The following is a 12,335-nucleotide window of genomic DNA, read 5'->3' as shown; positions in this document are numbered from 1 at the left end:
CACCCCAACGACCATCTAGTTCAAGCTCTTCAGGTTTCACTGGGGGGAAAATTGAAGCTTAAGAGAACCCAACCCATCAGAGGCAGAGCCTGGACCAGAACTCAGGTGTTCTGTGCTACAGAGCGGGGGTTGTTAACATCGGGTTCGAGGATCTCAGGGGCACCGGGGAACCATAGGCACGTGTGTGTGTGTGTGTGTTTCTGCAGAATGAGAAGACCCAGAATTTCATAAGATTCTCAGAGGGGTCCTACAAGCTCCCAAAATGCTGGTCTACTCTGAGTAAATGTCCCTTTCCAGGTGCTGGATAGGAACTGGGATGGAATAGAATCCAGATGGGGAGGCTGGGACCCTTCGCCCAAGCGAGGGAATTTCCTTTGGAAGAGAGCTAAACTCTGCGCTGGGAAACCGTTTTCCTTGAAACGCCTCTCCCGCCCTCCTCCTCCCCATGCCCCAGCTGTGGCCTTCCTGTTTTCTGGGGCAGGGGGACTTCCTCTAGCCTCTCCATCCGCGGTGGGGACGCTTTCGGTTCTGTCGGGATTCCCGGAGGCAGCCGGGGAGAACCATGAAGGTCCTCGGCACCCGTGGGGATCTCTCTCTCCGGGGTGAGAAGGACGGGCTTTTTCTTAGATGCCCCCCAGCGTGTCCCTTAACTCCAGGCGAAGTGAGACGTCTGGGAATGTCCTGGGGAAATCCCTGGCGGCGAGGGGAGAAGGGGGGCACCGGGGGCCCCGCCCCCCAGCTAGGCCGACCGCGATTGGTCCCAAAGCACCCCGCCCCTTTCCTGGGCGGGGCCACAGCCTGGGCCCTGGAGTTAGTAGAGGCCGCGCCCGGGGCCCACCGCTCCTGCCGCCTGGGTCTCCCCTCGCCATGGTTCGCCTGCGTCTGCAGTGTCTCGTTTGGGGCTGCTTGTTCACCGCCGTGAGTTGAGTTTCTGCCCCGAACCGACCGGGGAATTTGGGATTTAAGAGCGGGGAACGGGAAGGGACGGGCAGCAGGGTACGAGGAAGGGATCTCCTTGGCTGATTTAGGGGGACTGGAGGGTGGAAGCTGGGCCAAGCATCCCGGTCCTGGCTGAATGGGGTGGGCTGCCTCTCTCCTCCTGGGCTGGGGTTGCAGGTGGCCCACAGAGGGCGCGTAAGGAGGGCACTGCAGGTACAAGTGTGCCAAAACGGCGTGGACGGGGTTGGGGTTTAGGGAACTTAAGTTTATTGATCAGAAGGCCGGAGTCTGGGTTTGCCTCCAAGGCTGGTCACACGGGCTGGTGGTGGTGGGGGGGGTGGTGTGTGTCCGAGCGCGGAAAGGGAGGCTAGCCCAGGGAACGGGCGGGTCTGGCCGCCTCCTGCCCCTTTCCTTCCCCTTTGTGGGCAGATGCCCATGTGGGCAGATGCCAATCTCTGTGAGTCGTTTTCATCTCCGTGCCAGTCGAGGCTGCCTTCATCCAAGGCATCTCGTGGGAACAGGGGGCGGGGGCAGGGCTCTGGGTACTTCTTTGGGAACATCCCCCTTCCCGCCCCAATCCTGGGTGATCTTGCAAGAATACCCAGGGCTCTGTCCCTGCCTGATGAATTCAAGATGGCATGGGGGACCCCTGAGGACCAGAGAAAGGGTTAGGAGACCAGCAGGGGTTTCTCTAGGCACCCAAGAGAGCTCAGAGCCAACCAAGCATGTCTCCGGGATTTTCAGAGGCCCCACTTGACTCACATTTTACTTGAAGGTATTTTTGTAGTTCCTCATTCTGGAGGCTGGGAATCCCCCAAGTACCTGGCCCTCTCATCCTGCTCCTCTGCCCCCCGCCCCATTTGGGGGCTGTGGATTTTGGCATGAGGTCTGTGGAATGACCATGATGTGGGAGGGTTGACAGCAAGGGGAGAGTTAGTGGGGAAGCTGCCTGGGTCAGGAGCTTTCATTTTTGCTCTAAGCAAGGGCTCTTAGGGAAAAAGCAGGCGGGGGGCCGGGGGAGGGGATCCAGAGAGAGGAGGAGGAGGAGGCCCTGTAGGAGGGGTGGAGAAAGAGCCAGGGGAGGTGGGATGAAGGGTGGTCTGGGCTTCTTAAGAGCTCTCATAACCCCCAGTTTTGGCTCCAGATAGAGGCTGGGTCAATTGCAGAGGGTTTTCACTGAGGGCTTCTTGTGTGTCAGGCTCTGAGCTAAATGCTTTACGTGCATTCTCGTTCTGATTCTCCCCAACTGCCCCATTACACAGATGAAGAAACTGAGGCCTAGAAAGGGGAAGTATCTTGCCCAAGGTCTCAAAGCTGGGTAATGGTGGAACCTGGATATGAATCCACATTGGCCCGATTCTTGTGCCTGCCTCTCAGATGGGGAAAGTCTCTAAGCACTTGTCCCAAGCTCCTTTGTGGCAGAAGGGTGGGACCTGAGGGGAATGGGGACTGGCAAGCTTTCATGTGTTTGACAATGGCATCAAGGACTGGGAGTGTGAGGGGAAGGTCCATGAGGGTTGCTAGGAGAACATTCACAAGGTGGTGCATTAGGATGTGCTAGTGGGGGCAGCAGCCTTTTCTACTTCCCTTCCCATTTGGGGTAAGATGCACTTCCGTAGGTGATTTGCTCAGGTACCCAGGCTGAATGAGAACCACCCATCGGGCCAGCTCCTGGAAAGCCAGCCAGTTAGCCAGGGTGCTAGGCACTCAAGCAGATATCACATATGTATGATAATTAAAAGCTGCCACTTACTGATCACCTAGGGCTGTCCCTGGGTGGTACAAATGGTTAAATGCTTGACTGCTAACTGAAAGGTTAATGGTTTGAACTCACTCACTCAGAGGTGCCTTGGAAGAAAGGCCTGGTAATCTACTTCTGAAAGGTCACAGCCTTGAAGACTATGGGGCACGGTTCTACTCTGCAACACATGGGGTCGCCATGAGTTGAAATTGACTTGTCAGCGACTGGTTTGGTTTGCTTTACTATGTTCTAAACACTGTGCCAGGCTATGTACATATGTTCTTTCTAATCTTTACAACCCAACCTGCAGAGTAGATATTATTCCTCCCATTTTAGAGATGAGAAAACTGAGGTTAAGAAAAGCAAAATAACTAGTAACTGTTGCAAAGTTGGGATTGGAGCCTAAAGCTGTCTGACTCTCAAATCTGTGCTCCTTTCACTGGCTGTTCCCAAAGTGTGGGATGATTTTAGGGAGCACATGGATATAAAGCTAAATAACCCAGACTCACTTTACAGTTTTTTAATCCTTTTCATTTCTTCAAGGAGGAAGTCTCTGGAGCTAGAATAGAGTTAATGCCTCTCAAGGCTTTGCTAATCCTCCTTTTTAGACACAAATTAAGAGCAGGCCTGGGATGGAGGGCCTTCAGCAAGCAAAGCAACCAGCTGGGGTTTATTAGCTTTGTTTTGTTTCTGTGGAATTTATTTTTAGGGTTTGCTTTTATTTATGAGATGTGATACTGGTTCTCCTCTCATAGCAATGATATAAGGTTTACTTTAAAATGAATGTATTTAAGCTCACAAGAAGTAATTAATAGCATGGGTGGTACCTGGATATAGTAAAAAGGGTGCAGGTGAGACCCAGGTTAATGGAAAGAGGGAGCATTGAGACCCGAGTTCTCATTTGGATCCTGTTGCTGTCTGACTCCGGCCAAGTGTCCCAGCCTCCCAGCTCCTCAGTCTCACCATCTGTAAAACAGAAGAGCTGAATTTTATCATTGCAGCTCCACAAGCCTAGCATTTCATGAGGGAGGGGCCAGATGAGCAGGGATGAGAAGTTGGAGGGAGAAAACTTGATGGGATTTTGGGAGGGGCAGGAGAGCAGGAGCAGAAGAATAGGAGGAAGAGGCCAGGGACTAAATACAGCTCCAGCCAGGACTGGGACCAGCTGAAGCCAGTCAGCCTCAGGACTCCAGGGGAGGGGTTTCACTGTTATATCTTTTTAGGTCTTTGAGAAGAGGAAAAAGCCCAGGAGTCAAACCAAAAGGAGGATCCTTCTAGTTCCGAGAATCTTGTGAGGTTCCCTTGCAACCTCTTTCTAAAATATCAGAATGATTCCCTGGGTGCTTCTAGAATCAGATCACTTGGCAGTTTAGTTAAAAACAAACACACCAAGTACGTAGTACATAGGCTCATTTCCTGCTTTGGACTATCACTTCGGTTCCAGCCTGTCCCATCCGCCTTTCATCTTCCTGCACGGAGGCTATAGCAGAGATTTCCAGATGTCTTCACCTTCCACCATTCTGTTTGTAGGTTCACCCAGAGCCTCCCACTCCATGCAAACAAGAACAGTACCAAGTAAACAGCCAGTGCTGTGATTTGTGCCCTCCAGGTGAGATCCCAACATCGCATCCCTTAGGGGGCTCCTCTTGCTTTGCCAGCAGACACGAACCCATATGCCAACTGTAAACTCTAGTTTGAAGCCAGCCCTGGGGATTTCCCATCCCTGCCCAGCTGTCAGAATGTTCTGGGTTCCCTCTATCAGGTAGATCTCTGCCTACCCAGGACTAGGGGTCCTATCTCCTCCATCTCCCCCTCCAGACTATGAAGAATGAGAGGGTCCAAGACTTTTTCTTTGCACCTCTTGCCCTAAAGCCTGGCCTGGTGACTTGTGAGAAGTATCTGACTTTCAACTGGCTAGAGCTGCCCCATTTCCTGATGTTTTCTAGGGAAGAAACTGGTGAACCACTGCACTGAGGACACCAACACAGAGTGCCAGCCTTGCCATGCAGGCGAATTCCTGGACACCTTGAACACAGAGAGATGGTGTCACCAGCACAAATACTGTGACCCCAGTGTGTGGGCTGCTGGGGGTGGTGTTGGGGAACAGGGCTGATATTTTAGCTCATTCCTGACAATGCAACCATTCTGTGTTTTCAATAGCCAGGGTCTGGGTTGTACTGGTGGTTAAAGGATTTGATTACCATCCCTAATTGGAAGAGGGTCTGAGAAGAAAAGAGCAGGTGGCAGGGTTCCAAGGATGGCTTAGCAAGGGGTTCGCATCCTTCCTGCCCACTTCTGCTCAGACCTAGGGCTCCGGGTCGAGAGGGAGGGCACCTTGGAGACAGACGCCACCTGCACCTGTAGAGAGGGACTGCACTGCACCAGCCACACCTGTGACAGCTGTGACCCACACAGCTCCTGCCCCCCTGGCTTTGGGGTCAAGCACATCGGTAAGCGGCCTGTCTGGGCACTGGCTCTGGAGACAGGAAAGGATCCCAGGACCACAGGTGAGGGGCTGGGCAGTGGGTACTCAGCCCCAGAGGTGAAGGGAATGGAGACTCCAACCTAAGTTGGTATCTCAGGAAATGGAGCCTCTTCCCTTCTGTCTGCCTTGGGAGGGCAGTGGGAGAAGTCCTCCTGGGGGCTGCAGCAGCTTAGGCTGGGGCGCGGGGAAGAATGCTTAAAGCAGCAGCTCTTCCTGTCCCACCTGTCCACTTGCTCCCTTGAGAGCTGGGCAGATGGGCCACTGTGACCACTGTGCCCACCCCCCATCCACTCCCAGCTACAGGCGTTTCTGACACCGTCTGCCAACCCTGCCCAGTCGGCTTCTTCTCCAATGTGTCATCTGCTTTTGAAAAGTGTCACCCTTGGACAAGGTATGAGGACTCATCCCCCTGTTTCCTGTCCCAAGAGGGACATGGGTCCTCCTTCCATGCTATCCAGTCCTCTGTCGTTCAACCCCCTGCTTCCCCATGTCCACACATACTTGTAGAACACCCACAGAGGGACCTCATGGCTGACCAAGTGGGCAATCTCCAGCATTTGTCTTGCCTGCTCTCTTTTAATGTAATAGACACTGTTGGTCTCGCCTATCTTCGTGAAGCTCCCCCTTTATGGTGCATCATGATCCCTCTCTTAGTTTTCCTTCTATCCCTACTTCTGTTCCTTCTCAATCTTCTTCCTTCCTGCTTCTAAGCTGGTTTTTCTAGGGCTTTGTTCTGGCCTCTCCTCTCTAATCACGTTGCCCGCCTTTCCTGGGCCACCTCACCCATATCCATGGCTTCACCTACCATCTCCCTCTGATGACTCCCATCAAGATCTCCTGTCCAGTGTTGTCTCATGGGTTGCAACAATCACATCCAGCTACTGTGTGCCCACGTCTACCTGGATGACCACAGACATCTCAAGCTCGGTGTGCGCAAAATGGACTCACTGCTCCCTCCACTCACTACCATGCCTCCAGGCACTCACCCAACAGTGCCTGCCTTTCTCAACTCTGACCCCAAATCAGTCACCAGGTCCTGTCCATTGGCCTTCAGAGTGTGGGAATCTGTCTCCTTCTTGTCACCTCCACTGACACCACTTTAGTTTGAGCCTCATCAACATGAGGCCTCTGCCTCCTCCCTGACCTCCAGCCTCGAATCTCTCCCTTCAGCTGGTTCTCCACCCTATTGCCAAACTGAGCTTTCTAAAACATTTCCGATCACGACACTCCCCTATTTAAAATGCTCCATGGTTCTTGTTGCCTTCACGATGAAACTCAAACTCCTTAGCATGGCATTCGAGGCCCAGGCCGACTTTCTAGCTCCATTTCCTGACATCTTCCGCACGTCACGCTGCCTCATGCTGCTTGCAACCCTCTGAACACGTGGTTCATTTTCCTGCCTCACACGCTCCTGCTGGGAATCCTCTTAAACACCCCCCCCATTAACTTTTTACATTTAATTTAAAAAAAATGGGTAAAACATGCACATGCAACAGAAAGCACAAAAGGACCTACAGTGATAAATCTGTCTGTCACCCCTGTCCCTCTGTTACCAGTTCCTTGGGTGTTCTTCTAGAGATTCTGTGCACACACATACACACACTCTCTCTCCCTCCTTTTACTTTTTACATAAATAGTAACATACCATATACACTTTGTTATTTGTTTAGGGCCTTTCCCCAAAAAACCAAACCCATTGCCGTCTAGTCAATTCCAACTCATAGCGACCCTGTAGGACAGAGTGGAACAGCCCCATAGAGTTTCTAAGGAGTGTCTGGTGGATTCAAACTGCCGACCTCTTGGTTAGCAGCTGTAGCACTTAACCACTACGCCACCAGGGTTTCCCCCCAAAACCCCGTTTCACTCCATAAGTATGAAGACTGGGCCTCTGTCTTAGTTATCCAGTGCTGCTATAACAGAAATACCACGAGTGGGTGGCTTTAACAAACAAATTTATTCTCTCACAGTTTAGGGGGCTAGAAGTCAAATTCAGAGTGCTGGCTCTAGGGGAAGGCTTTCTCTCTGTTGGCTGTGGGGGAAAGGCCTTATTCCTTGGTTCCTTGCTGATCTTCATGTGGTGTGGCACCTATCTTCCCCCATTTCTGCTTGCTTCCCTGTGTCTAATCTGCTCTTTTATATCTCAAGAGAGATTGTTTTAAAACGTACCCTACACTATCTAATTATCATAACAAAGAAAATCCGTACTTAAATGGGATTATAACCACAGGTATAAAACCAAAAAACCAAACTCATTGCCTTCGCGTCAATTCTGACTCATAGCGAACATATGGAATGGAGTAGAACTGCTCTGTAGGGTTTCCAAGGGGCTCCTGGTGGATTTGAACTGCCAACCTTTTGGTTAGCAGCTGAGTTCTTAACCACTGCGCCACCAGGGTTCCAACCACATGGAATAGAGATTAGGACTTACAACACATAGTTTTGGGGGACAAAATTCAATCCATAACAGTCCCCCCAACTCCCTAGAACAGTGCCTAATACATAGTAGATGCTCAGTAAATATTTACTGAGGAATGTTAACTGGTGTCATAGAATTAATTGGCCCGTGGTATCAGAATCAGAGAACTGGGTTATAATCTGACTGTGGCTTGGTAAATGTGTGACTTGGGCCAACTGCCCTTCGCTCTCTGAGCTCGGTGTCCTCATTTGGAAAATGGGAATGACCTTTGTCTCACAGGGCTTGAGAAAGAGACATGTTCAAGTGTTTTGTAAAACACTTAAGTTTTCTTCTCATGCAAGGCTAAGCCAGGTGCTTGCTTTGAGACTTTTCTTTCTCCCGTGTTGGATGGTTTTTCTGTTGCGATGTCCTTCTCTGTCCATTCCTCCCCACTCCTCCTGGGACCAGCCTGGACCAGGTCCTCATCATCTCATCTCTGGACTCCTGCAATGACCTCCTGGCTGGCCACTCTTTCTGTCGTTTCTCCTTTGAGTTCTCCAGCCACTGGAAGCTTTAATAACATTTCTTACACTACTTCAGTCAACTGGTTAGATACTAAGACTCACCAGCTGACTCCAGTTGAAACCTCCATGCCTGCTCATCAATGACTTGGTTCATAAGACCCAATTCCCCATAGTTCCCTAAAACCATTCTGCGTATACCCACTTGATTTCTCTGACCACGTTGTCCCTCTTGGCTAGAATGCACTGCCACTCCAAGCCTCACATCATCAGGGCACAAGCAGATCTTACCTCCCCAGGGAAGTCTTTCCTGAATACCATTAAACCAGCAGTTCTCATCTGGGGGCAGTGTTGTTCTCCATAGACATTTGACAACATCTTGAAACATTTCGGTTACCACAACTGGGGGAGAAGCGCTTCTGGAGTCTACTGGGGAGAGGCCAGGGAGTTAAGCTTCCTATAACACACAGGACAGCTCTTCCACAGCAAAGAACGTTCCAGCCCAAAATGTCAGTACTGCCGAGGTTGAGAAACGCTGCCTTGAACTGCCGTGGAACATTTCTCCGTTTCAGCCATTGTGGGTCTGTCTTTTCTCTGAATGAGTCTTATTTCACTTTCGCCAACATCACAGAGCTTGGCACTCATTGTAGACTCTCCCATCACTACTTCAAGAGTTCCCATGCAGTAGTTTTTCTCTCCACTCATGAGTTGTGGGAGTCTGTGTCATCCTCATAGAAACCTGCATAGGATATTGTATCAAATATGTGCTCAGTGAACCCAGACTTGTAGATTGTTTGACTGCCTCCTTCTGAGGTTGGAAATCTTATGGTTAGAGAAAGTCAATGTATCTTTCTGTGTGTGTGTGTGTGTGTGTGTGCACGCGCGCTCACGCGTACTCACACGTACTCACCTGTGTTTGTATACAGCTGCAAGACCAAAGACCAGGCAGAACTGAAGGCGGGGACTAACATGACTGATGTTCTCTGTGGTGAGTCCTGGAGAATGGGCCCTTGCAGCGGGGTAGGAAGGTGGGGAACTGAAAGCGGAGACTGAGGCACAGAGAAGCACCAGGTGGGGAAACGGAGAGAAAGTGAGGTGAGAGGAGGAGACAGTTTGGGGTTGTGGTGTCCCAGTTTGGTCACGTATCTGTGGGAGCCTGGGCAGGTTACTTTCTCTGAGCCTTAGTTTCTTCATCTGTAAAATGGGATGCTAATAGCACCTCTCTCAGTAAGTCGTTGGAAGTGCCTGCATAAATGCTATCCTGCTTCCCTGCACTTTGAGGACCAGACAGTGTGACATTGTCCCCTCTCAGGGCCTCAGTTTTAATTGTAGAATGAGGAGGTTGGCCTACAGCACAGCTCACAAACTCAAATAACTACAGGGACTAGGCAGGTTACATTTATGAGTGAAAAAGTTCAGGTGTAAGAAAATTACATCCTTTTTTGCTTTTTCTTAAAATTCAATTTCCTCTTGGCACTTGCCTTAGAGACGATATTCAAGGGAGTGCCAAAAAATACAGCAGTTAGGATAAATAATATTTTAATCAATATATTTTTTAAAAATTCACAGTTAATGCCAAAAAAAAATCCCACTATGAACAAAATATCAAAAATTTAAATCACCACCATGCATTTGCTGCCTGCCTTGCCTCACCGTAATTCTGACCCTGGTTTCCATAAACCTTTCTGTAAAAAACAGGCAACATCCCTTTAAGTTTGTGGATTTGATTTTTTTTAACATGGCCTTGAAATATTATTTATCCCAATTGCTGAGCTTTTTGGCACCCCTTTTAGTTTTACGCCAAGGAAAGTGCCTCACCTGCCTCACCCTAGTCCCTTGCTTCATGGTTTTTCTTTCATTTTCCCATTTAGGATGGGAACTTAGGTACAAGAAATAACTGACATTCCCCTCTATTCTTCTACGACAAAAGCAACAGTGCAGACATAAATGATGCTGGACCTCAGCACTAGGCGGAGAGTAGGGAGTGGTGGGGAGTTTGGTGAACAGGTGGAGACAGCTACCGCTACTCGGTTCTATCTGTCGGTTGCCAGGCGTGGGTTCCACTGGGGCCAGATCTCCCAAATTTGTAAGAGAAACAAGATATCCAGATTTTTTATGTGGAATCTCCCGATTGTGAAATGTTGGCAAATATATACACATATTGAAATTGTACTGGTCACATTAAAGACATCTGCTGTCACGTTTCACCAAGTGCCACCTGTTTGAAACCTCTGATGTAGATGAGCTCAGGCAATTAAGGATTTTAGTGGTCAGCAAGGGACAGCTGCTTTGGGCATGGGCGTGGGGAGCGACCGTGGGTGGGGGAGTCATTGCTGAAGTCTTGATTTCTCCAGGTCCCTGGCCTCGGACGAGAGCCCTGGTGGCAATCCCCATCACCTTGGGGATCCTGTTTGCTGTCTTCTTTGCATCTGCCTGTATCAGTGAGTCCTCAGGTGGGAGGTGATGGAGAGGGGAGGGAGGGAGAAAGTGCAAAACAGAATCAGCCACCTGCTTTCTGACCCCCATCCCATTTTTTCTCTCCTAGATAAGGTGGTCAAGAAGCCAGACAAGAAGGTAGGTCCCCCCTGTTGTTATCTATATGGTGATAAGGAGCCTTGGTGGTGCAGTGGTTAAGGGCTCAGCTGCTAGCCAAAAGGTTGGCAGTTCGAATCCACTAGCTGCTCCTTGGAAACCCTATGGGGTGGTTCTACTCTGCCCTATAGGGTCACTATGAGTCAGAATCAACTTGATGGCAATGGGTTTTGGGTTATATCACAGAAGACTCAGTTCAGGGTCTGCCTCTGTGGCCAGGGAGCAGCAGAACTTGCTCCTCTCACCCCAGCCCTGTACCCCAGCCTCCATTCTTCCTGCCTACTCCCTCCATGACAGCCCTTGTCATGCTCAGAGCTTCCCTCCCCACAGAGCTGCCCCTAGCCCCATTGGCAAAGTCTGACATTTGTTGTTCTCCACTCCTTTCCTGGCATTAAACATGTGGGGAGCCCAGTCTTTGGGCCCTGGTGTTGGGTCAATGGGTGGGGCTAGGCGGGCAGCCCCTGTGGCACCCACTCTGGAAGCTTCTTGTCACTGTCAGTGTGGCCAGCAGGGGGCAGAAAGCACCAAAAGAATCAGCGCTGGCCCTCCCTTTCAGAAAAAGGAAGGGGTTTGGGGAGGGACTTGTTTCAGAGGGAAGGGCTCCTCAGAGGCGAAGGCTGCCCCTGCTGCTCGGGTGACCTCACTCCTTGGCTCCTCCAGGCTCACCCAGGTGAGGGCGGAAGGAAAGATCCTGAGGAGATCATTTTTCTGGATGACATTCCCGGCCATAACCCTCTGGCTCCAGTGCAGGAGACCCTACACGGGTGCCAGCCGGTCACCCAGGAGGATGGCAAAGAGAGTCGCATCTCGGTGCAGGAGAGACAGTGAGACTGTGAGTGCTCAGGAGAGAGGCAGCCTGGGCAATGGGCATCTGGTCGGAGAGCCTGGAGCAGCAGCTGCTGTGTGAGGGCAGGGGCTGGCACGGCGCAGCCCTCTCTGTCTGCCTCCTGATGTTTAAGTCAGGAGAAGCAGTTCACCTTGGAAGACTTCTCACTCCAGCTCTGGAGCCCAGCCTATCTCCCAACTTGCTTTTAAAGATGGAGACAAAACTCTTTGGGGGGCAATATAGTAATAGCCATCAAGCCCCCCAGCCTACCAGGGATGTATCATGGTGGTTTCCATGTGGCCGGGGAGACATGCAAATAACCATTGCACTGTTGTTTGTGATGTGATAGTGAAAAACTGGAAGCTACTTATCTGCCCATCAACAGGGGACTGTCTAAATAAAATTGTAATATATTTATACAACAGAATCGCGAAGACACTGTTGAATGAAAACAAGGGCAAGTTGCAGAATGATGGGTATGGAAACTTTTTTTTTTTTTTTTTTTTAAAGCACATACTCAAAAAATACAATGTATAGTCTGTGGCTATGTGTATAAACACGATGTAACATTGTATGTGTATGCACAGGAAGGAGTCAGGAAGGCTACACAAAAATCGTAATTCCAAGTGTGGTAGCGTCTGGGGTGGGCAGGAAGGGTTGGTTAAAGCCAACTTGGGTTTCCCATAGTGCTTTATTACTGTTTTTTTCAAAAGGAGAGTGAATTCACATATTGCTTGTGTAATTAAAAAATCAACAGACATGTAAAAAGAAAGACGGAGGTGGCATGCTGGATGATCTGAGCTGTTTCAGGCCCACAGAATTAGGACACTTTCTGA

General features: G+C 50.2%; 1 protein-coding gene across 2 annotated transcripts; it reads left to right on the top strand.

The window, feature by feature from the left end:
* Positions 1 to 798: 798 nt before the first annotated feature.
* Positions 799 to 11,961, top strand: CD40 (CD40 molecule). Of its 2 annotated transcripts, none has more exons than XM_049869699.1 (9): positions 799 to 918; positions 4,211 to 4,289; positions 4,627 to 4,752; positions 4,984 to 5,130; positions 5,463 to 5,556; positions 9,008 to 9,069; positions 10,436 to 10,534; positions 10,627 to 10,655; positions 11,334 to 11,961. In XM_049869699.1, exons 1-9 carry the CDS (start codon positions 868 to 870, stop codon positions 11,499 to 11,501), a joined length of 855 nt encoding a protein of 284 aa, XP_049725656.1. In that variant the 5' UTR covers positions 799 to 867; the 3' UTR covers positions 11,502 to 11,961. The 2 variants fall into 2 exon arrangements, with proteins under 2 accessions (XP_049725656.1, XP_049725657.1); XM_049869700.1 differs by having other exon boundaries at positions 10,436 to 10,522; positions 11,334 to 11,960.
* Positions 11,962 to 12,335: the final 374 nt, after the last annotated feature.

This window comes from Elephas maximus, chromosome 25 (assembly GCF_024166365.1).
Source record: "Elephas maximus indicus isolate mEleMax1 chromosome 25, mEleMax1 primary haplotype, whole genome shotgun sequence".
NCBI classification, from domain to species: Eukaryota; Metazoa; Chordata; class Mammalia; order Proboscidea; family Elephantidae; genus Elephas; species Elephas maximus.
This window is presented reverse-complemented; position numbering and strand designations above follow the sequence as displayed.